The following is a 25,385-nucleotide window of genomic DNA, read 5'->3' on the forward strand; positions in this document are numbered from 1 at the left end:
CATGATCAGCTTTAAAGGGAACCTCGGACTTAAAGACTTGTAGGCTCTAATAAGCCACAATTATTCTCTTTTACTAAAATATGTTATTAGAAACACATAAAATATTGCCATTGATTTAAAAATGTATAATATTTAGCACATGTTTTGACCTATGGCGGGCGCCATGTTTGAAGCGCGCAATGGACGCTCGGGGTGATTACGTAGATTGTCACTGTTACTCGATGAATACTACCGGGTTACTGCAATTCCTTCTACGCGGCGAGACATCCAACACATGCGCTCATCGGTTAAAAGTGGCGAGTACTTATTTATTTTATATTTTTGTTTTTATTGAGTCTTTTATTACCTTTTCACTGCCTCAAAATTTTGCACGTTTCCCTCTTATGCTGATAAGCATTGGGTTTTCCTGTTGTAGTTTGAAAGCAGATTGCTAATCTGTTGACCGCATTAGTCACGTAGCATATTCAAACCACCCTTATTTGATATTACTACGTTTAGGTATTTTCTTAAGGCATCTTTAGTATGTTCTGTCTGTATGCATCTAAATAAAACAAGCTGAAAGCACACGGTAGTACTTTGGTGTCGAATTCGCCTCATGTAGACATTTCACGGGTGTAGCACATTTTGGCAGAACACCGTTTTTTTATCGACTCGTCTCATCTCATCCCGTCTTTCCTGTTCATTTTACTTTTGCTGGTCATTTTGTGAAATATCGACAGTGCTGTCATGCTCATTGTTGTTCCTCTCGGGTTCAAATTGAAAGGGTTGAACAGATGACATGTTTATGTCGCTAGAGTCATACTCTGGAAGCCCGGCAGCGTAACCATGTGACGTCACCGCCCTGCGACGTCAACAACAATGGTGACCTATTAGTTAAACTAATTTTACCAATTGTATAGAAACGAAAACATCAAATCCAATTATTTTAACTCATAATAACAATTATCTTTTAAGAACTACAAGTTTTTCTATCTGTGGATCCCTTTAAAGCTGGGGTGCCCAATCCGTGTCTCCCTCCTTTAACACACCTGAATCAAATTATCAGCTCATCAGCAAGCTCTGCAGCAGCCTGATAACGATCCTGATTAGTTGATTCAGGTGTGTTAGAGGGAGACATGGAGAACAAGCTGGATAGGTGCTCTCGAGGACCTGGATCGGGCACCCCTGCTTTAAAGCCTGTCCACATCTTTTACATCAAAATATTGACTCCAATCTCAACTCATTCACTACCAGTAGCACATGAGTTGGTTTCACGGAAAGTTTCAGTTTCAACTGAAAATGCAGCAAAAAAAAGCTTTTTGTGAAACATTAAGCAGAACAGTGATTGATGCTAGTATTTTTTGCAAACTGAAAAATAGGCCCTATGCGAAGTACTGTATGCCCCCAATGGAGGTTCCTGGCACGGTCGGGTTTGGCGGTCGCTGGGGGGGGGGGGCAAATTGCTCTGAGCGGATGTATGCGGGTGATTGTCTACTTACTATTATAATTGGCACCCCTAGCGTTGCAATGCCTCCCGCTAGAGACAGCAGTTGCTGTCTGCACGCAACACAACAAGGAGAGGGAGGTGGGACTAGGGATTGGATCAGTTAACAGTGTTACACACCTAAGGTTGACTTTTGATTCTTAATGTGTAAAGAATCTTTTTTTTTTTTTTTTTTTTACTTGAATATTTAACCTAGTTGATAATACAAGCGGGTACAGGGGTGCACATAAGTGGTCCGCATGCGCGCATGCGGACTGGAAATTGACAAACGCGCTGGCCCTCAACGGCTTCAATACGCTTTTGCGTACCGATGGCTGACCACTGTATTTGCGGCGGACACGAGAAAATAACTTCTCAAAATGTCGAAGAGGCAGGCCACACTGAGTAATTACTTCCGTGTTCTCCCACACCCGTCAAAAGACAGACAGACGACAGAGACGTCACCGGAGCTACCGAAAAAAAGGACTTTTGCTGAAAAGTGGCTACAAGAGGTACCATGGCTAGAAGCAAATGATGCTCGCACGGAAATGCGGTACAAAATGTGTTGTGAGAATCCCAATGTCGCCGATAAGAGCAGCGCATTTTATGTAGGGTCAAAGAATTTCAGCCATCCAAACTTTGAAAAGCACGAAAAAAACAGAGCATGTGGCAATTAAGCAAACTATCGATGTCAAACAGGACCCCACTCGCCCTATGGACAAGTGGCGGCGGAATAGGGCGGAATAAAGGTAATGAACAGCGACATGCACTGACAAACGTGTTTTTGCTCGCATTTTACAAAGCTAAACATGCACGTTCAATGAGGTCTTATTAGGAGGACAGCCCACTTTTAAAAAGGCTTGGAGTTAATGTGGGAGCCGCATAATGCCCTTTATTTTGAATTGGTGCTTTTTATTTCTTTACATTTCATTTCAAAGTAATGGCAATTTTGTTGTGCCAGTTTATGTTAATCAAGTATTATTTGTTAATATAATTAATTAAAGTTAATTGGCTCTAAGTAAAGCTTGTCATAAATGTATTGCATCAGGCGGGTCGGCTCTCAAGCTAAATGAGGACCAAGTCACATCTCCAGGTCCTCCTCTGAGAACCTGGGCAAAAAAAATATGTGCACCCCTGTGTATATATATTCTTTCTGTTGAGAATTCTTCAAGTCGTTTAATAGTTTAGCCGCGGCACTTTTATTTTGTAAAGTGCTTGCGCTTTTATTTCCAGTTCTGCCTTTCCCAGTTCATGCATCTTCTCCTTCAATGATTATGTCTGCCTTACAAAGTGAATTAAAAGTGCAGCACATAGATAATAATCCTCACAACGCTAGATGGGAGAATAGTCGTGTTAAATGTGTTTTTGTGTCAGGTTTTTTTTTTTTTTTTTAAATTCGTTCACACTCATAATTTCGTAGTTGTTAGCTTGTTTTTGTTAGCATCTGTTAGCATCATATCAAAACAATGTGAGCTGTGAATGTAGTGGTTTGAAGGGAGATAGCATGCAAATGTTCACTATAGTTGGTTTATAGTTAAAATGATGTGGTTAATGTTTAATAGGCTAAACACATTAAGAGGTCTGTGAATGTTGACTACTTGTTTGTATGTTATTCACCAGAAACTAAATGTGTGTACATATATGCACACCTACACATGAGCCCAAAAATATATATTTAATTTCATCTCCTGTGCTCTCTAACCAGAGCCCCTGTAGTGGTCAACACATCTGAGCCAACTACTCAGAAGTAGGATCTTCCACACTTTATTATTTCTACAATATTGTATTAATGTTTGTGATGTTAAATTATTATTCTCTTGCACATGTTTATTGTTGTGCACTTTCAACTGGTTTGATAGCATTAATAAATGTAACATTCGTAGCAAATTTGGTTGTTGGCTTCTGCTAAGTATATACTTCATGCACTGTATTTTGTGGGTCAACCATTGTTCGTTTTTTGCGATTGTGTATTTATGGGGGGGCCAAAGCGGCCAGTCGCCCAGGGCACCATGTCAGCTAGGAACACCACTGTATGCCACTTTTGGTACAATTCCTATCTCTTCATTTAAAGCACATCTGAGCCTATCTTTTGTAACAGAACAAATATACATCACTGGCTGCAATCGACGGCCATAGACATCCAATCCCATTTGAATAGGGATGGCTGGCAGATATGGGGTTATGCAATAATGTCCATAGAAGGTCAAATAAGTCAAAAACATGGGTGTGCTGAGAAGGTCAAGATAAAGGCAACAGTGCTGGACTATATTAACGCCAGCAGGATTGAATGCATTAAGTGCTGTCACCACGTCAGGCCGAATCCGAGTTGGCGAACACGAAACCGTGACATAACGAACGTCTCTCAACAAACACTGCATCACACGCAAACCAGTGAACAGCTGAGAGTGAGATCTCGCAGATGGATGTACTGCAAGACGACGACAGGCGTAAAAGAAAGGTTCCAGTGTCAAATAGAGAACACTATACAAATGCATTTGCTGGCCAGTTACATATAGAGATGCCCAAAGGTCAGATTTTGTCATTTTATTGTATGTACTTATCAGGCTTTCGCTGCAACGACGATTCTATTTGTTGTTATGTTTTCTGTTTGTTGAGATTGATGGACAAACTTAAAGACATTCGAAGAACGGCGTTGTCGCGCAATTCATGAAAAGAATCTGACAGGCGGACTCGGAGCCAAGCGAATGACTGCTTGAGCCGGACTAACCGGCCCACATGCTTAGCTAGATAAATAGGCTGTAATGTAGCATTTAGAGTCACATTACAGACCCCCCTTTACGCCTTCCCAGTCAATAACGAGATGATTGGCTGGCGGCGGTGCGCCTAGTTAGCGGGACATTGTCGAGCCTGACATTTATCATAGCTGCAGGGTCGCGAACCCGGAGATGTTGAGCGCAAGAGGCGGCAGTCTCCGCCGTTCTGACGTGAACGTTTTCACGCTGAAACGAGCGAGTAAGTTCCAGCGAGCTAAACGACTCTTTGTTCAAACTGGGACATTTGGACGCTACGAGCGACTGGCATTCGCCAGGATTGCTGAAACAATGCCCAGTTTTACAAGCAGATTTTTTATGATATTAATACCAGTCCTGATAAGAAAGACGGATGTCTTCCCACAGATCAAGTCATGTGTTTTGGCACACAAAAACAAAAATGAACAAAGGTTCTTATTTACTGCATGCTCTAGCTTAACTAGGCCACATGGCGTTATTTTGGCTGAAAATAAGTGGGGCAACTGTACTTTACCCACAGAAAAAATGGGTCGAAAGTTAAAATGGAGCATTTCTTTGACTTAATAGAATAACTGCTTGAGTCATTTTTAAACGTTTTCGGAAAAGAAAAAAAAAATACCTGCACCTTACCATGACCTGGATGACTGAAAACCTTGAAATCAGCGTAGTTTTTGGCAGCCCTTTTTATTATTGTCTTGGTCTTTTGGACGAAAATACTCATAAGTCTTGGTCATATTTCAGTCATTTCAAAGCGTGTTGTCTTCATCTAGTTTTAGTCAACGAAATTTCATATAAATTTCGTCTAGCTTTAGTTGACAGTTACTCAAAATGTTTTTGTCTGTAAAATTCAAAAATTTTAGTCCAAAAATAAAGGTTTCCTACAATTTCGAATGAACATAGACGAGCACATATTGCAGCGTCTATAGGGACAATGCCAACTTTGTGATGATAATACATTATAAACAATTAAACCCACCTAGAACCCACGAATGTATGTAAAAGGAAAAAGTTGAGCATTTATAAGGAAGCTCGCCACGCTAGATGATGCTAATGCTAACGCAAATGCTATGCGAACGCAACGAGTTACATTTAGTGTGTGACGATCACTCAGCGCAGACCTTTAAAGGCTGAAGCAACATTGCTGATTCTCTCTTGCCAAGATTAGGAACCAAATTTCACCATGTGTTGCCAAACAAGCAAGATGGAGCGCCACCTAGCTTGAAACACATCTTTAACTCCGGTGAGGAGAGTGAGCGAGAGGCGCAGCACATCTCATGAGTGACACACCCCAAACAGTGCAAGCTGATATGTGCCATGTATATAATATGAAAATGTCACACATTGTGAACATATAATAGAAATTTTGTAGCATTTTCGTCTCGTTGTTGTCTCGTCAGACGAAAACTGCCATTCATCTCATAATGTTCAAGTCTCCCAAGCGAGGTTTTATCTCGTCATAGTCATTTAAAAAAATTGTTCGAAATATTTTCGTTATCGTCATTGTTGACGAAAACAACATTTGCTTGAAATACATTAACATTACAACAAAACTACTACATTGATCCCGAGCTACTTCGCGCTTAAAACTTCGCGCCCTCAGTCCATCGCGGATTTCTATTAAGTAAAAAAATAAAAAATAAAAAAATACGGATGAGCTCGCGAGCACTGGAGTTGCTTATAAAAGTTAACGATGATTGACAGACATTTAATTTATGATCTTGCCAGAGAAGGGAATTTCAAAGTGCCACATGCATCAATCATCATTTAACTTGTTAAACAGTTGCTGTGGCAACTCATTGTGTGTAAGTGAGCAGCTTGAGCGGATTTGAGTGGACTCACTCAATGAAGCATTAAATAAAGCCAAGCATTTTCCTGCTTTATTCTCGTTTAAATATAATTCCGCGGGAAAGTAATATGTTTAAAAAGTATCATAATTATTACAATCGAAGTGCTTATAAACCATTTATTAATATATGTGTTATAAGTTTTTTTTTTTTTTTTTTATTATACTTTGGGGGTAAAAAAGTGAAAAAATTGTCTTCTATGTATCTCTTTCCAATGCTAAATCTTAATACATAGATTGAACACACACACACACACGGTGCTCTTTCAGTTGTTTTTCCACTTATCGGGGCAGGTTCTGGTCCCCATTAACCGCGAAAAACGAGGGATCACTATATTCGGAAGCACATTCGCATTTTTTAAAGTCATATTTTACTTCAAGTTAAATGACAGACATACAGTGGTTAATTATGCTGCTAATGATAATTAGACTAATGATACAAAGTTATAGCTCTGGTTTGTCTGGAATTGGCTTTTAACTCTGCTACAGTATGTATTGGAAAAATGTTCATGTGTCAACCTGACAGACTACATGTTAAGTAGTTAAAGAAAAAAATGATATACTATACTGTATATATTTTCAAAATCTAACAGTGTTCATATCTCATTAATATGCTCATGGGTATTCTCAAGCTTTTCATACAAAATATCGCCATCGTAGGTCAGATACCTCGCATCTTCAAAACCATCCATTGCATTTATAAAGATAACAAAGAGTCTTAGAAAAAGGACAAAGAACCAAAAGCCAGCATTTAATTCTCTTATCCGAGTGATTTAAGGTAGCAGTATAATGTTAAATAACTGTAAATCCTTATCTTTGACTTTGTGGGTGCTTTATGGCACCTTCAACTGCAGTTCACAGACGGAATGTCCGTACCTTCTGCCGGATTCGCAATTTATGGCTTTATTACTCTTTGTAGAAAAAGAGAAGAGAAACATAATTGAAAGGAAGCCTAGGCCGGGACAGAGACTAGTCATCGCAGCGACATTTTTATGGCTTGCATTTTTTTATAGAGAAAAAAAGGACTAGATGCAATTTTCTGATGCGTTGGCGAGCACCTAGCATTAGCCTAGCGTGGAGTGTGCAGAGGTCATGAAGCGGCGAGGAGTCACGAGTTTGCGCTAGCACTCTCATATTTTTTCTTGCCCCCAGTGACAACAAGGCCATTGTTCCCTCACGATAAGGCTTCAGTGTGCACAGTAATGGGAATTAAGAAGGGGCATAAGTCACAGAGAAATTGGGTGACAGCAGATCAATAGATAGTGGCGAAGCCTCAGGGACCATTAGTGAAGAAGAGCCCCTTTGTCTGTGACGTGCTGGTGGGGAGAGTTAGCAGACGCTCGCCTGTGAATTAACTGTCCAAACTAAGAATACATCGAGCTCGTAAACAGAATTCGTTAGGCTTGATCCATGGGCTTCTTTTGAAAACACTAGCATGTCAATTTAAGGTCACAGCAAACCGCCTGTGTACAATATCGCCTATACATTGGCTGTTGTGCAACACGTTTGCATTTAGCATCTTTATTATCTAATTCGCTGCCATTGATGTTTAAGTTCATCAGTTGGAATCCCAGAGTTTAAGGCCACCGATTTTTGTTAGTTTGTTTTTCAGCTAGTAGGTGTACAAGCGGGTCTTGCAGCTGTAATGACAGTGTTGCATCGCTTTGGTTTTATGATTAGCACACTGTTTGAGTGGAAGAAAAATATTAGCGTGTGACTCAGCTTGTCACGTTAATTAATCAAGGAGGAAAATGCCAATCCTTGAATCTGCCAAAACCGTGTCAAAACTGATAGCTACACAAGGGGTAACAGATCAACCAAGATAAAACTTGTTTTGGGTGAAACCAAACCATACTCAACTGTTCATTATTGAAGGATAAAAAAACTTGAAACGCTAAATTTTTCTGGTAAAAGTGAAAATATTCTTTTAGGTAGGTTCGAAGCTTATATTGTCACGGAACAATACATTCTATAGACAAGTTTCCTGAGCAAAAAATGCTCCGAACTTCCAGTTTAGAAAGAACAACATGAATTGCGGTTGAAGTAAGCAGTGTGTTGACAAAGTTAAAACTGGAAAAAATCAAGCCAGAGGAACCCACGGAGTCTCCAAAAATGGATTCAGCACGACGTAGATGAGACGTAGATGAGATTGTATGAGTGTTCTTATCACTTCGTTGATAATTCGTGGACAAAATTATAACAACCTGCCAGCCTGTGTTGACGTGAGGTATAGATTGATACGCAGGCCACTTGAGTGACCAAAATCAGGTGAAATTACAAATATTACATTTGCCGAATGCAGAAGGGCTGACATGGATTTTGTTGATACAAGGAAACACTATAAGGTATGTACATATAAACAAAAACAGTATGTCATTCTTTTTTATTGCAGATATTGATCGCAATAAAACATTTGGAAAACATGATTCCAGTTCTTGTTTCATTTAAAATGATTGGTGCATATGCAAAATAGGTCAATAAATCACATTTAATAAAACTATTAGAAAAAATGTGACATCAGACAGCAGAGCTCCCGACATTACGGAGACCCTCGGCGGCATCCAGGAGGGCTTGCTCCCGCTGTCCTCAGTAATTCCAGCTCCAATAGCGTATCATAAAGTTGCTGCAGTTAAAAAGCTCGTGGTTGATTCTTGGCATCGGTCTGACGGTCCGCCGCGAGGTGAGCCACCGCCTCCAGCCCCAGCCTCTCGGTCGCCCCCCCCCCCGATAGAACGCACATAGTTGCTGTGAGACAAATCAACGCATCTTCCCTTGCCTAACAGCGTTTTCCACCTGTAAATAAACGAACAAAAAACTTATAACACTTGCATTTAGTGTTGACATAATTGTGCCATCTACACGTCCTGATTAGCAACAGGCTGGCAGCAGATACAGTAGTTGTAGTAAATAATATTAAAGATAGTCATAATTACAATCATCATCGTAATAACAATATCAAAGGCAACAAGTCCTTTCATGCGCAAGATTTTAGCTTAAGTATTTTTTGAGCACCGGTGTTACACATGAAAATGCAGGGATAGGACGAACATACCTTCCATAGCACAGCGGCAACATGGCTACAAAAACACCCGGTCTTTGTGGTAGCACGAGCTTGGTTCCACATCTGTCTTCATGAATATGTTGTCTTCGCCTGTCGTGATGATGGCAGATGGACGCAGTATTTCCAAAGGGATTTTGATGAGTAATGTTACTCCAGTTCCACTGTTGTTTTGGATGAAGAAATTCTAAAACGGAAGTTGCTTGCAGACATGCGAAAGTAAAGCGGAAGTACCTCGGAAATTTGTCTATTGGTTTAGAAAAATCAGTTGCAACCTAAACCACAACTACCGATCAATGTTCCCTTTTGCAATCGCACACTGCTTGCATATATTCAGCGCACAAGAAAATCTATGCAGCGCACGAAATAAAATTCAACAGAAACGTACTGTAGCGTCAATAGGACTACTATCTGTCAGCGCCGCAGTGATGTGTCAGCACGACACTCTATTGGTGCGTTCGATACGGCATTGCGACACTCCTATTGGTGCGTTCGACACGGCAACGCGACGCTCTCATTGGTGGAGAAAAGTGAGCTCGACTCCTGTACTGATTTACTGAAGCAACATTCCTCTGCCAATCATAGCAAGCGCTACAATATTAATTATTATCCGTTATATATAATTATCTATTTACACTGAAAACAAGGGAATTTAACTAGTTTTAAGGAGGTATGTTTTTACAGTGTAGCAGCTCAGACACAGAGAATAGGAATCTTGAGTGTCCTCATTGTCTAAACAGTTCTAAAGTTTGAGTTTAATATGCTGTACTGCCATTGTGGTTGTTCATTATGTTTTATTTATTAACTTACCCATGCCACAACTGGACCTTACCCAGTACTCAAGCAGGACTCTTCCTATGTTTAAAGCAGGACTCTCACATATAACATAGTACACAACTCATGAACAACGAGATCTTGGTCTTTTCATTTTAAGTAAGCCAAATTAATTAAACTAATGAAAAATGCTGCTGTATCATGAATGCTGCGTGGCTGTCGTACGCCTGGTGGGGCTCGCGTGCAGCAGGATGTGATAGGGTGCACTCAGGTGGGGGGTCCCGGTGCCGGGATTGGCGATGGGGCGGCGTAGGGTCGGTCGCCAACGGGCTTACACTCAAAAGTGATTCACACGATTACTGGGTTCTAGATCACAGAGCTGATTTGTGTACACTCTACCCTTTCAATCATTTAGCGTATACAGTTTCCCTGGTCAACAGGCACCCCACATTGTGTCAACCGGAAATACATCTAGCTGACGATAGCACCAATATATTAGTAGTTAGTCTAGACTATTAATGTATTTCTTGTTGTAATTTGTGTTTCTTCTCTTTCTTCTCTTGTGTTTCTTTTCTTCTGTTCCCCCATAAACCCTTCCTGTTCGCTGCTTTGTCATAATAAACGAGGTATGTTGAATGATCACAATGGGAGTATGTCAGACTCTCAATGTGAAACATTTAAACTGTTCAGACCATCCGGGCACTTAATCTTCCATTCTCCATGTCAAACAGCTGAACAGGACAGGTTTAAAAAAAAAAAAAAATGCTGCTGTAATTCCATTCTTTAAATAAGCAATGTAACTTGCTCTGATCCAAGGTTTTGAACAGGTGTGATACTGGTGTGTGGCCACCCTGAACACATCTGATGTTGCTCACCGTGGGCCGCAGTGTGCTCAGGGAGCTTGTGTGTCTGCTCAGACACATGAAAAATTTGAGGGAACATTACTACCGATACAAATAAAATATAGCTTCTGTTTGAGTTAAACAAAATTTAAAATATACAAAAGCTGAAATGTACATAACTTGAATTAATATTACACAGAATTGAGGGATGAGATACTTAACTCATTGGCCGGCTCTGACGGCAATGGACGTCAAAGCCATTTGAACTGACAGTTTTAACTTGCAGTTCAAATGGATTGGACGTCTGGACATGCATCATCAATGGCATACAACGGGTTCTATGATCGTTTAGGATGCTCAGTTACAAAAAAGTCACTTCAAACGAGTTTGTCTTTACAGTTACTGAGACTATTGTTTTCAAACCTTCTCTGAAGAACAGAAAACCTCTTCTTCGAATTTTCCTGCCAATCGCACAGTTTCTCATTCTCCTCTTTTATGACAACCGCGGCAAAACGAGTCGACTGAACATGCCCCGCAGGCGAGAGGGTGGAAACGCATTAGCGCTAATCTTAACGGCGCTCCGAGTGATTAGCCACAACATGTGACAACTCCGATAAAAGATTCCCTCCCGTTAAGTTCTTCGGGCAAATGCATATTGCGGCCATCGCGTCCAGACATTCGCTACTTCAATGCACAGATCTTGTGTTGTTGCCTTGCATTATTCCCGCCCTGTACACCCGGCGCCCGCCCCGCTGAGCAACGGGAACTTCAGATATTAATTAGTATATCGGTATGGCGGCTAGGCGTTTTCACTATTCATAAATTCCAAGCCAACGGGCTGCGATTAATTATAAATTATGTAAAAGGTTGCCATGAATCATTTAGGTCGAATGGGAATCTAAGCACATTGCATTTACACACTCGAGTACAAGCATGTTTAGTAGCTAATGGCAGGGAACATGTTATATTCATTGACTCATTGACTTCCACTGACGGAGAGAGACGTCCAATCTATTTGAACTGGGAGGGGCTGGCAGCGATCCCTTCAAGTTCAAATGGATTGAACGTCTATCTTGAAAAATTCGGTATAAATATGGATGGATTGTATTGCACCCTCGAAATGAAAACGAATAAGAGATCAAATGCTCGCCACAAGAAAAATGGGTGACATTCAAGTGTACGCAGTTGTATCATTTTGTACAGATATGTGTGAACGTCTTTTTTTCCCAACCCCCTCGTCACATTTTACCTCTTGTCAGGCTGATGCAGTGTCAGGAACAAGGAGTATATTTGGTTTGAAGAGGGCTGTCAAATCAAACTGTCAGGCGCCACTCTCTGATGGCGTCGTATCGTTCGCTGCTCCGTCAATCAACCAGAGAAGGGGAAAGAGGAGAGAGTTTAAAAGACTGATGCTTACGTGACATTTCATTTTCTGAGTGAAGAGTGTGACTGACGGCGCTCATCAGACCCGTGCCTTTAAAAACTTTTGACGCAACTGCTTTTATAATAAAGACGGGAGAGAACATGTGTGGGAGGTAATGGGGATGAAAGTGAGCCACCGCTGTGTTTAATCGAGGAGTTTAACAGAAAACGCACTCTAAGGAGCTGCATACAAATGTGGACTGAAGCACTGATTATTTTTGCAATTAATTGACTCATGGGCTCAAGTATTAATTATTCCTGTTAGATTGTGCTGGGCTTTACATATTAGCGGTAAATGTGAATTGACCCTATAAACAGAGAAAGCAGATGTTTGCAAATATTTAATTCGGATTAATTACAAAAATAATCATCTACTTCGATAAGGGACAGAAGATATCTGAGAATATTTCCTGATTCTATAATATATTTTGAAAAAACTAAAATGAGAATACAGTTATCCCTCATTTTTCACAGTTAATGGGGACCAGAACTCGCCGGGATAAGTGGATAACCGTGAAGTAGCACACCACCCCGAAAAAGAATTTTTTGTGTGTGTGTGTTCAGTGTATTCATTCAGATTCAGCATTGGAAAGAGATACGTATTAGACATGTTTTTTGACTTTTCCCCCCAAATTATATATATATATATACTGTGTACATATATATATCATGGGCGTAGGTTTGCAAATGGACGGTTGGGACAAAACACTACCAACTTTTCAGGATGCTCAAATTGTCCCCACCAACTTTTAACAACCTTATTTGGGTTATGTAATGACTTCAGTAATATAGGTCATTTATATTGTCTTCCATGTTTTAATTGTTGTAATTGACCCCACCCTTATTAAGTGAATTATTTTCATGTTTAGATTTACATATACATCTTTTCACCTGCTGAATTTGCAGGTCAATTTTCTCCTCCTAAACGCACATTTGATTGGCTTATGACTTGACCCTCACACACACACATTAGATATTCGAGATATGAGAAGTTTTTTTTCCAGCCAGCAGCAGCCACTGTTAGAAATGTAAAAAGACATCATTGTTTTGGAAGTGGGGAACACACCATTAATTTTGCTACTGTAGGTCCGACCTGCATCAGTGTTAGCATAACATTAAACTGTGTGAACTTGCTAACCTGCAAAAATCAAGTAGGAAGCTGCTTCGAGAGAAGTGTCCCTCTCTTTGTGTTTTATACTGTTAACATTAAATTGAGAAATGTAGTGAACTCTGCTGAAACTATGGAACTAGGAAAACGTTAGCAAGAAGCTGCTTAGAGAAAGAAGGGTGCTGCATAACCTCGTTCTAGCTCACACAATACAAAATACACACAGCAATCATAATTAATTATGTATATATATATATATATATATATATATATATATATATATTTTTTTTTTTTTTTTTTTTTAAGTATTTTTGGGGGGGCTGCCGTGAGCTTCCCACACTAGCTTTGCGATTGACTGGTCGATGGTGATCGACGTCATGTGTTCATATTCGTGAGAAATGTAGCCCTGGCCCCCATTCACCCAATCTGTTTGGTCTTATTAATGTCTCATCCCGGGCAAAAAGTGTACAGGCAGGTTATGCTGTAATATCGTCGAATGTTGAGACCAAACCTACGCCCTTGATATATATCACAGACAAGGCTGAAAAAGCGGTTTCTGCTCTTGCACCCCTCTTTAAAATAAAGTGGTGTATTTTAGCCAACGGTTGTGTTTGAGAGAACAATATGTCCATATGCTGCCATAGCAGTTTCGTGGCACATTAAGCCCCCGAACTATTCTTCATTTGTCTGTTTTACCCAGGAGACCCCCATTTAAAGACACCTTGCAACCGCTTTGGTTTCTACCCAGCTATGAAAAGAAGTAATTATATTTATTATTCGAAATGTCGATCATTTTTAGCTTTGAATCATTAACTGAGGTCTAATATTTAGTTAAAAAAAAAAAAAAAACGACTTTATAAAAATGATTCACTCGCATATTTTAAACTTTTAAACAAATTACGTCACAATTAAATAGTGTCTAAATAGGTCACAGATATCTGCCTCATAACTATCGCTTAATTTAATTTTTTCTTTTTGTTACTGTCACATTTTTCCCTATATTTTGGTGATAAATAATCGATCCAAACAAATAAAAATGGGGAAAAAAAACATTTAAAAGGGTAAATACAGTATATGAAAAAAAAATCTCGACCACTCCTTGATGTCTGCGATTTCTGCATCGCGACCCTTGTTGTATTACCGTGTTTCACCCATAAAATTCCCAACAAGTCCTGCTGTGTCTTGACACTCGGTGAGACATGTGACACTGAGTTTTGGGATCAAAACAAGGTAAGTACGGGATAATATCTTGTTAAAATCATGGTGTCTTTAATCATGCTCTCTCATGCTCTCACCTCGAGTTAGGAATTAGGGGTTTCATTTTTTTTTTTTTTTTTAAATGCTCTCCTGTTCAAAATGAGTCTTACCCCAGAAAAATTGGATTTTAACTTAAGTTTTCCAATGATGTATCACACATGCATATAGATGTATCACACATGCATATAGGACAATTTTGAATTTTGGCCAAAGTGGGGTCTCAGAGCGGAACTTCAAGTCACATGAGTGTTTTCTGCCATGTATATATTTATTAATAAATGTTTTTTAAGCTCTTCAAATGTAATAATTATGATGGTAAATGGTTTTAAACATGTTACAGTCCCGCTGAATTATTTTAAAACAAGAATAAAGTAGTAGAAAAATGCTTGACTTTATTAAATGCTTCATTGAGTGAGTCCATTCAAATTGCTCAAGCTGCTCGCTTACAATGAATTGCCACAGCAACTGTATAATAAGTGAAACGATGAGTGACGCATGCGGCGCTTTGAAGTTCGCGTCGCTGGCAAGATCAAACCCAAACATCTGTCAATGATCGTTAACTATAATAAACAACTCCAGTGCACTGCCTAACGAACAAAGAGCAGGGAGAAAGAGGGAGGGAGAGTGAGACTATGTGATTGGCTGGAGAGCTCATATGTATTTTCTTTTTTAATTGAAAAAAATATCCGCAACGGACTGAGGGCATGAAGTTTGAAGCGCAATGTAGCGCGGGATCACTGTGTTTACTTTTGGATTATTAAAAAGTGGCAAAAAAATACACAAAAATCCATATAAAATATATATTTTTAAATATACGTACGAGAATATGTAGTATTTAGAGGCTAAAAAAAAATCGGACAGCTATTAGGACAACAATGTCTCAAAAAGATTACTCATCCATCAAAATAGTTGTAGATAACTTGATAATCGATTAGTTCTTGATTAGTGGTTTCATTGTGTCAGCCTTAACGCACATCAAAATTGAACAAGTGCTTTGAAAAACACTCTAAACTTAATATTTGTAGTGTTCTTTAGGGGGTTGGAACATTGACGTTACGAGCTGGGTCACAGAACAAATAAACTTGCCATAGAAGGCCATCAAACATGATACAGTGAAGGGTGACACTTATCAAAGCAACAGAACGGTGCTGTCATAAAACCGAGGGTTTAACAGTACATAAAGCAGCCTATGAAATTTAATCAGAGCAACACTGTTCTGACATACCAGAACACTCCCCGGCATATGGCAGTGTTTTTCTTCACAGGGCAAGTCACAACAAGAGGTTAGGCACAGGAAAAGCGCTGCACCTCGGCATGCAGTTTGGACAACCTGCAGTAGCGTTAGAGAGCAACAAATTAGTGTCAGTTCTGACAAGATTTTTAGTCAAGTGTCATTCATAAGATGTTACATGTGGAAAATAACTTGTGAGGGAGACGGTTTGAAACTTAAAGATTCATTGTTGATATTGTGAGCTTGATTGACTTTTCTGAAATGGATAAACGTCATATAACAAGACACTCATTATGTTATGTGCTGTACATTCACACAAAGAGAACCCGAGCAAACAACTCACACCTGTGAGTAAATGTCTTCCAAACGTAGTCGCCGCAGCCTTCAGATTCAAACCCAGACTCTAAGGACTGTCATTATGATTTAAACCAATTATTTGTAAATCATGTATCCATGAATAAGAGCTCACGAGATGCCATCCTATGCCGTACACTTTTTTTGTCCTGAACAGTCAGACAACAGTGAGACGACACTGCCCTCTTCTGTTTAAAAGCCTATACTACATTAGATTACAAACGAGCACTTGTTTACAACATCACTGGTTTATGTGGAATGTTACGATATTTGAACATTATAAACGACGCTCTTAAAAAATATTGACTGTGTTAGTATTGTATTTAATCATCTTGCCACATCTTTAACATTACGCTCTTGGGCAATCATGTGACCGCGCATGACTCGATTTTTGAGGTTGCTAAGGACTGGAATTCAATCAGTGCAAGCAAAACAGAAGAGAAGAGAAGCTCCGGGCACACAGCATTGGTATGATTCTGATAATCAACGCTACTAATATGAAACACTTTCCTCCATTTTGCAAGTGCTTCTCCTATAGATTCACGCTTCTCCAAAGAATACTTGATAATAAAAAAAAAGAGATATGTCGTCATTTTTAAACATAGGCTCCTTTTTTTGAAGACTGGTTGTTTATAGACGATTCGTCAATGGTTAGTTTCTTTTTTTCGGTTAATAAATTAATACATCGTCAAAACAGAACAAATGAAGCCATTAAAATGAGCTTCGTCAGCTGTTTTCTTCACTAAGCATGCGTAATGCGATCAGTGAGTCAAGATATTTCAGTGGTACCAGGAAACAACGACGTCTTTAATCGTACGACCACATTTCCGGCCTTATGTGATGACGTAATTACAGCGAAGTGTTGCGAAGGTTGTATTCACTGTCATCGTTAACAAATTAGTAAGTAGACACCTTGCCATGGCCTTCCGGGACGTTTCGAAAGAAGCATTCATTGGGACTGTCACACTCGGAGTGATTTTTACTGCGGGATATGTGTTCGGTAGGACAGACCTTTTTGTGTGTGTTACTTCTTATCCCGAGATTACTACCACCATTAGCAAGGGACTTATTATATATGTCCGCACGTCTTATTTACTTTCGCTTGAAACTGATTTTTTTTTCTCTCCTAAAAATGTGAATAAGCTATGACTAATGAGTGATTCAGTACTTTTCACAATTATTTCCTGAATCTATATATTAAAGCAGTTTATACACAAAATAACAGCTCCTGTTGAAGATACACAGGTAGAGTGAATGGAGAATTGGCGATGACATGCTGTTTAGGGAGGACGTTCGCTTCAACTAGTTTTAGTAATTGAAAAAAACAAACATACTGAGAAAAAATTGACTAAAAAAAAAAAAAAAAATCCAATACAAAACTGCTGTATTTTAAGCCAAAAGAACTGTTGTGCTTGATAGAACAATGTGTGTATGCTGCCATAGCAGATTCGTAGCACATTAAACCCCAAAACTATTTTTAATTTGTCCGTTTTACCCTGGAGACCCCCGTTTACAGACGTCGCGCACCCGCTTTTGTTTCACCCAAGCCATAAAAAGAAGGTAAATATATTACTTGAAATGTGTCATTTTTAGCTTCGAATCATTGATGTCTATTAAAAATATATATATATTCACTCGCATATTTTAAACTTTTAAACAAATAACGTCAAAATGAAAAAAATTGTGTCTGCAAATAAGTCAGGGATATCGACCTAATAACTATCACTTATTTCTTACTGTCACATTTTCCCCAATATTTCAGATAATCGATCCATAGAAAAATTGAGGAGAAAAAAAACGTTTAAAAGGGTAAATATATTCAAATCTCGACCACTCCTTGATGTCTGCGAATTCTGCATTGCGACCCTCGTTATATTACCATGTTTCACCCATAAAATCCCCCCAAAATCTGGCTGTGGCCATTCACAGCCGTGTCTTGACGCTCGGGTGATATAATCTACATGGAGTTTTAGATCAAAAAGAGGTAAGTATGCGATAATATCTCGTTAAAATCATGGCGTCTTTAATTATGCTCTCACCTCCAGTTAGGGTTTTGCTGTTTAATTTTTTTTTTTTTTTTTTTTTTTTAATGCCCTTCTGTCAAAAATTTTTCTTTTCCCCCCCAAAAATTGAGATTTTAAACTTTACTATGATGTATCACACATGCATCTAGGACAATTTTGAAATTTGGCCAAATTGGGGGTCTCAGAGCGGAGCTTCAAGTCACCTGAGTGTTTTCGCCATATGCTTTCATTCATAAATGTCTTGAATTTCAAGTACAGGTAGTATTTTGTTTAATGGTGGAGGTTATACTGCTCTCTGGTGGCAGGGTTGGGTCTGGCTAGACTGGCGCTCCATAATGCTTCCATACAGGAGCAGACAGAGATCTCACATGGATAAATGATAGCTGCGTTCTGGTTTGGCCCACATAAGGCTGTAAGTTGCTTCAGCAAATACATGTTTGTGTATGCATTTGTAATTAAGTTTAGAGCAAGTTTGTAGAGTTACGCGTGAGAGATTTGCTATGAAAATTGTAAATACGGTAGTATTCATAGCATTTCAGCTAGCAGACTTTTGTGAAGCAAATTAGGCCAATTTAATCTACTAAATTTAAATATTGATCTGACTAGATGGACGTTTTAACACCAATTGTTCTGTGCCGTGTTTTTTTGTGTGTCGTTTTGAGCAGACGTTTACGTGTGTTAGAGCTTTACAAATTGTCAAATGTAAAAAGCTTCAAAAAGCAGAATTTCTTTGTTTACTGTCCGTCAAGATGAAACTTCGTTTAGTGAGGACAGAACAAGTCATCTTAATAAACAATAACAATTAAGTACCGTTTGTGGGGGGAAAAAAAAGACTGGAGACAAAATTGCGGACGAGACTCCTGCGTCGTAAGGTCAAAATCGCCACACACAAAACGAAAGAACATAATAAAGATACCAATAAAATGACTGTGTTAGAGAGTAACAAATAAGCATTTACTTTCACGAGCTGCGTATTATTAGCTATGGAAGGTGTGGTCTTAACAATGCAAATAATGACTATTCAAACATCAATAGGGTACAAAGCTCACTTGGTTTGTTGGCTATTTTCTATTTATTGTTGACTACAGGAAAGAAGAGACCTTTTAGAATGAACTGTGGAAAAAGTCACGGCAGTAACGGGGATAATAACCCACTGATGCAGTACATTCTGCGCCACTCCATGAGGGAACATCCTGCCTTGGCTAACCTCAGAGAGGTACGCATGCCAACTCTTAAATTTTCGGGCTGGTGTTTGCAAAGTTATTTTTTCTGGTTTCAGAAAACATTGGAGCATGACAGAAATGTAATGATGGTCTCCTGCGAACAGTCACAGTTCATGGCCAATTTGGCCAGACTGATCAAATCCAAGAAGGCCATCGAGATCGGTAATTTTTACAAAACATTTGTGAAAAGGTCACACACAAAAATGCTGACACTGGTATTAATTAAATTGTATTATTTGTATAAATAACCTGTTTTTTTTTTGTTGTTGTTTGTTTTGGTTTTGGTGCAGGAGTGTACACAGGCTACAACACACTAAGCATAGCATTAGCGTTGGCTGATGACGGCGTCATTGTGGCGTGTGACGTCAATGAGAAATATGCTAATGTTGGCAAACCCTTCTGGAAGGCGGTAACAATTTTTTTTATATTTACAATTTTTTTTTTTTTTTTTTTAACATTTTATTCATCAGCTGCCATTAACGACGAGAATGGATTGGGCGTCTATTGCCGTCAGTGGCACTGAAACCTGATTTGACCATTTTTACTTTACAGGCAGGAGTGGAAAAGAAAATTGATCTTCGCATTCAGCCAGCATTGACCACATTGGGTATGTTGCGACATACAACTTCACATATCAATTTTCTTAACCCCCCCCTCTTTTTTTTTAAATTTATTTATTTATTTTTTAGATGAGCTGTTGGCTGCCGGCGAGGCTGAAACGTTTGACTTTGTCTTCATCGATGCAGACAAAGTCAACTACGACGCCTACTATGAAAAGTCTTTACAACTTATCAGGAAAGGCGGCATCATCGCCATCGACAATGTAAGCATTCACGCGGAAATTTCTTCAACCCGAGTTGTCCTCCACGGGTTCGATTAACGTGTTTTTGTACATAGGTCCTTTGGGGCGGAAGCGTGCTAAACCCATCCCCGAATGACCTGTCCACGGTGGCCATCGACAAGCTGAACAAGAAGCTTCATAGAGACACTCGCATCAACCTCAGCATGCTCACAGTAGGAGATGGCCTAACGCTGGCTTTCAAGCTGTAGGTTGCAATAGGAAGTAAGGTGTCGACACTGCCAGGATGTTTGATGACTGACCTCACTGTGCATTTCCTCAAATATTGTCCAGCTGTGTCATTTACTCAATTGCAAAAAAAAATATGAGTGTTAAGGAAGCGGTTTGAAAGCCTTCAACTTCAAATTAAATAGCATCGATGAGTTAAAATGTACTGCACATTGAAGTAAAAATTGTACCAAAGTTTAAAAACAACACAATATGCTTATTATGTGAAGAATATACCTCATGTTGTATTACCTGCTTGACTGTGTTTAAAAAAAAAAAATTGGCCAACCCCGTAGTTTTCCATGAATTTTCCATTTGTCATGTCAATGTGACCAATTGGGGTAAGGCATTTTCTAGCATAGAGACTTGATTGAGGACAACCACAATTCCACATCAAAACAGTTTGAATTTTGTATGAATTTTAAATGACAAAAATTGTAATTATAAAGACACTTTTTTTCTATTTGTTGCCTGACTGGGGCAATGTTTTCTGACTCTTAATTTTCTGTGAATTGCTGGCTTTTGAAGCCAAACGCTAATGTGATTAAGGGTTATTTGAATAAATTTGAACTGACTATCATGCATTTAAACCTGGATTTTTTTCACCCCTCCCATACAAGTTTTAAAAAATGACACTGAGAAAGTACGACAAAAGTGGAAGAGCTTTAATTGATAAAGGTTGACTAGTGTGCAAAATATCAGCGCTGATGTACATTCTACGTCCCCGGTTTTCTGGATTGTCAACAAAGTTATTCGTGGACCCCCAAATAACACCCAACATTTTTAGGCCTCCATATGTTCTTTTGTTGATAATCAAAAAAGCACACTTTTAACTGCTTCCGGTGTCTTGTGTTCTTCTTACTTTTAATTTGGTTTGGGTGTTTTTTTTAGGAATGGAATTTCACAATGAATTCATTGTGAAGCAAGAGAAGACAAGTTTTTCTCTCCCTTTCTGTTATTTCATACATGATTAAAATACATTGTCTCTAAATGAAACCTCATGCTTCCAACTCCAACCCCAAGCCCAATTTGTGACCGCCAGCATTGATGTTTTTGCCATCCACCAGTGCGGACAATACGAGTTTCATACCTGCAATTGAGAACACTTTATAAGTCATTTTGAAATTACCTCGTTAGGTTAGGGGTTAGGGTTCACGACAATAGACTTCCAAACTATTCCAAACGGACTGGAAGTTTATCGCTGTGAGCCAAGGAGTTAAAAAGGGCAAATAAAATTAAAGAAAATAATTTTTTTCTCACCGGGCCTAAGAGTCTGACTGTATCCGATTCCAACCAAACTGGCATTGTTCACCTTAGCCTGAAGGAAGAGCATCAACAATTTTGATTATTATTTTATTGTAATTAATGAGTCATATTCCAATATATCATGTAATCCTTAATGTATTTTAACAAAACATACTAGAAATACGTAAGATTTATTTATTTGAAATCATGTAAAGGTTATTTATGTTATAATTAGGGCTGTCAAACTATTAAAATGTTTAATCGAGTTAATCACAGCTTAAAAATTAATTATAATTAACCGCAATTCAAACCATCTATAAAATATGCCATATTTTTCTGTAAATTATTGTTGGAATGGAAAGAAGACACAAGACTGATATATACATTCCACATACTGTACATAAGTACTGTATTTGTTTGTTATAACAATAAATCAACAAGATGGCATTAACATTAAGTTAAAGCAATCCATGGATGGAAAGACTTGTAGTTCTTAAAAGATAAATGTTAGTACAAGTTATAGAAATGTTATATTAAAACCCCTCTTATGTTTTCGTTTTAATTTGTAAAATTTTCAATCAAAAAATAAACAAGTAGCTCACCATTGTTGATGTCAATAATTACACGATGCTCATGATGCTGAAACCCATAAAATCAGTCGCAACAAAGCGCCAGCAGAGGGCGACAAAACCAAAAAAACAAGTAACAAGTGGACATGACACTGCTGTCATTTTAATCTGTTTGAGCGGGGGATGTGCATTAATTGCGTCAAATATTCTAACTTGATTTATTATAAAAACCGATAATTTTGACAGCCCTAGTTATAATAAAACTACAGAAAAAATTAATGTTCAGTCAATAATTAAGTTGAGGATATTATAAGATCAGCTTTTTTGGTTAAAAATTAGAAAATAAACTTACGTTTGTATTTTGAAAACAGCATTTATATGCATTCACATTTCCCTAAAACAGTTTATGAGTTTAATATACATTTACCTCTAATAAAATACAGGTAAAATGGATAAATACTGAATACAGGAAGAAAAAAAATGCAATACTAAATCAACAATACTGAAATACAATATCGAATACCATTTACTGTTAACATCATTAGCAAGTCATTTTTAACTTACCGTTATACCTAAAAATACTATTGTTTACCAAATGTTTTACAAAAAATACTTGAATTAACATAAATCTAACTTAATACATTACACTGATGACATTTACATAAAAATAGAACAAATGAATAGTGACTTCAATAAATATGGCACGATTGTACGACAGAAAACTGCCACGAAGGTAATGTTTCCTGCAGAGACTCACCGATATGGAGGCACTAGAGTCCAGCTGGTATTTGGCAGCGATGCCGAAGCGAGTTCCGTTGCTGCCCGCAGCCCACGCCAGACTGACGGCCGTCTCTAGCTGCTCGTTCACCTTCTGGTAGATGGAGCCCCCGAATTCGCAACCGTTGTTGCTGGGTAAACAAAATATGTCACTTGTGTTGAATCTGCGTCCACGGTCACTACAGATGTACCTCAGGGCTCCATCCCGGGGCCCCTTGTTTACCACTCATTGACTATTACAACTTTTGAGTGTTCTATTTTTGTCCTTAACTGCGCACGTACACATTTGTATGTAGTTGGAAGTCTCCCGTCTTGTATCCGATGGCAAAGTTACTTTGGAGCATCCTGGACTTGGCCGAGTCGAAGCTCATCTGGTAGCCGGCCAGCCAGCCTTCGTAGCCCGCCACAGCTGCGCCGTGAATAGTGGGCCCCGCAAAGTCCAGGTCCACGTCTACTCCGGCGTGCAGGTATTCCCGCTTGTAGGCCGTCTTGATTTTGCCACTCTTTTTTCTGTGGGAAATAATCATTTTTTTTTACCTTCCCATTGCCACAGCCTATTTTCAAAATGGAAGACAATGAATGGATGTACCCAGTGTTCGGTGAAAACGTAGTGTCGAAATTCAGTTTCAGGCCTTTGGTGATCTTAAAAAAAAAAAAAAAAAAGACTGCATTATTGTGATGTCGGGCCGGCAATTTTCCATTTTAAAAGCTTATATCAACAACATTCCAAGATGTACATATATTTTTACCTTATCCTCGATGCATATTTCTGTGCCGAGCGTGTTCTCGGTGGTCCACTTCTCCGTGAAGGTCAGGCCGTGCTCAGCCCACTTGTACTTGGTCTCCAGAGTTCCTGTCACCTTGCTGGTGTCCACGTTTGACGAGCCGCTTGTTTTGAACTCCTAAAATGGACACATATCAATGTCCATTCCCAATGTCACTTACACACAGCATAACTCAAGCCCAACTGCTATTAAGGTATCATTTCACTGATTTTCAATTAGATCTTTTTTGCAGCCTTCTATCTTTAAAATAGTTCCAGGTAACCCCTGAACTCACCACTCCACTTGATGACTTTGTTTTGACGTCGAGTTTGACCAGACCGAAACCTACAAGAACAGTGGTACTGAGTGGATTTCGGTCTTGAATAGTAATTTTGGAAAAAGAAACAGATAAATGTAAACTTGGAATTACCATATCCTTTGTTGAAGATGTCCTTTGCAGACTTTCCAAGATCTGCATATGGCGGAGGGATTGCCATCTTACCTGCTTAAACACAAATATACTAGGGCTGTCAAAATTATCGCGTTAACGGGCGCTAATTGATTTTTTAAAAAGTAATCACGTTAAATATTTGACGCATTTAACGCACATGCCCCGCTCAAACAGATTAAAATGACAGAAAAGTGTCATGTCCATTTGTTACTTGTTAATTTTTCTTAGTAAATATGATTTTTTTTTTTTGGGGGGGGGGGGGGGGGTTGGTTTTTTTACAGTTCTGTTTCACAGTTCATTTTTTGAAGTAGTTAAGGGTGGGGGAGAACCCTGTCAGTATGCAGGAGCGGGAAAAAAATAATTTGTTTGGAACAAAAATGGCCACTTGATGAAAATGAATAAATTCCATTTACCAATTGCCCACACCTGTTTGCTTGTATAGTGTACAGGCTCCCTCTAGTGGTACAAAAAAGACTGACTTTATGACTGCAATGAATTTACATTAACTTTCAAATTTTACACATTTGAAATTAATATTGTGGCTAATTGTTGGCTTTGTTCCCAAACATTTGCTTAGGTGCAATTTTTATCTTAATTGCATCACAATTTAGCAGAATCATTAAGCATTTTTCCCTATATCCAGGTGCCTTGGTATATGTTTAATTAACGCCTAATGCTACAGTGGTTTGTAATATTAAATATAGTCTAGCTATAAAACAACTTGCTCAACATCTACTAGTTTTTTTCCCCCAGTTATTTGTAATGGTTAAATTGATTGACAAAGAAAAAAATAGAAAAAAGGTTTGATAAGCGGTGGCTGCAGATCATTTATGAATTGTAAAAGGTTGCGTGTAGGCTAGCGAGGGGCGTTTTCCAGAAAGCAAATAGGACGCTCGAGACTTTTTTTCTTAAACGGAACTTATCGCAATACTTGGAGAGGGTGGAGTCGAACAAATAGTAGTTATTTAACTCACCAACTGGTTTTTATGGATGCCAAGGTCGCCTTCGACTTGAGTATGGAGAACGGGCAAAGTGTGAAGTCGCCGGCCGGCTAGTAACTGGACGCTATTGTGGTTTGTGGAGGAGACACGGCTGACCTCGGAAATGTCAGGCCCCTAAGCTGCCCGTGTTCTGCCAGACTGAAAGTAAATTAAAACTCGTTAGG

General features: G+C 38.9%; 2 protein-coding genes and 1 long non-coding RNA gene across 6 annotated transcripts in view; 1 reads left to right on the forward strand and 2 right to left on the reverse strand.

Annotated features, from left to right (window-relative positions):
- The window catches only part of LOC130909945 (uncharacterized), a 219,207-nt gene extending 203,361 nt beyond the window's left edge, over positions 1-15,846 (reverse strand). The window contains exons 1-2 of the long non-coding RNA XR_009061810.1: positions 15,742-15,846; positions 11,979-12,085 (exon numbers count right to left, since the gene is read on the reverse strand). This is a non-coding gene — a long non-coding RNA (uncharacterized LOC130909945). The remainder of the gene's footprint in view (positions 1-11,978; positions 12,086-15,741) is intronic.
- A 571-nt stretch (positions 15,847-16,417) lies between these two features.
- On the forward strand, positions 16,418-20,998 carry LOC130909215 (catechol O-methyltransferase domain-containing protein 1-like). 3 transcript variants are annotated; one of them, XM_057825420.1, is made up of 7 exons: positions 16,418-16,569; positions 19,214-19,341; positions 19,405-19,510; positions 19,639-19,757; positions 19,901-19,955; positions 20,038-20,171; positions 20,246-20,998. In XM_057825420.1, exons 2-7 carry the CDS (start codon positions 19,234-19,236, stop codon positions 20,396-20,398), a joined length of 675 nt encoding a protein of 224 aa, XP_057681403.1. In that variant the 5' UTR covers positions 16,418-16,569; positions 19,214-19,233; the 3' UTR covers positions 20,399-20,998. The 3 variants fall into 3 exon arrangements, with proteins under 3 accessions (XP_057681403.1, XP_057681402.1, XP_057681404.1); XM_057825419.1 differs by lacking the exon at positions 16,418-16,569 and adding an exon at positions 16,873-17,101; XM_057825421.1 differs by lacking the exon at positions 16,418-16,569 and adding an exon at positions 17,145-17,661.
- On the reverse strand, positions 20,952-25,337 carry LOC130909214 (voltage-dependent anion-selective channel protein 2-like). Of its 2 annotated transcripts, none has more exons than XM_057825418.1 (9): positions 25,195-25,337; positions 24,200-24,274; positions 24,065-24,114; positions 23,755-23,907; positions 23,595-23,647; positions 23,288-23,515; positions 22,986-23,136; positions 21,675-21,732; positions 20,952-21,504 (listed from the first exon to the last, which is right to left on the reverse strand). In XM_057825418.1, the coding sequence occupies exons 2-9, from the start codon at positions 24,264-24,266 to the stop codon at positions 21,413-21,415; spliced, it is 852 nt and encodes a 283-aa protein (XP_057681401.1). In that variant the 5' UTR covers positions 24,267-24,274; positions 25,195-25,337; the 3' UTR covers positions 20,952-21,412. The 2 variants fall into 2 exon arrangements, with proteins under 2 accessions (XP_057681401.1, XP_057681400.1); XM_057825417.1 differs by having other exon boundaries at positions 20,955-21,504; positions 24,200-24,271; positions 25,195-25,329.
- Positions 25,338-25,385: the final 48 nt, after the last annotated feature.

Source organism: Corythoichthys intestinalis, chromosome 21, assembly GCF_030265065.1.
Source record: "Corythoichthys intestinalis isolate RoL2023-P3 chromosome 21, ASM3026506v1, whole genome shotgun sequence".
NCBI lineage: Eukaryota > Metazoa > Chordata > Actinopteri > Syngnathiformes > Syngnathidae > Corythoichthys > Corythoichthys intestinalis.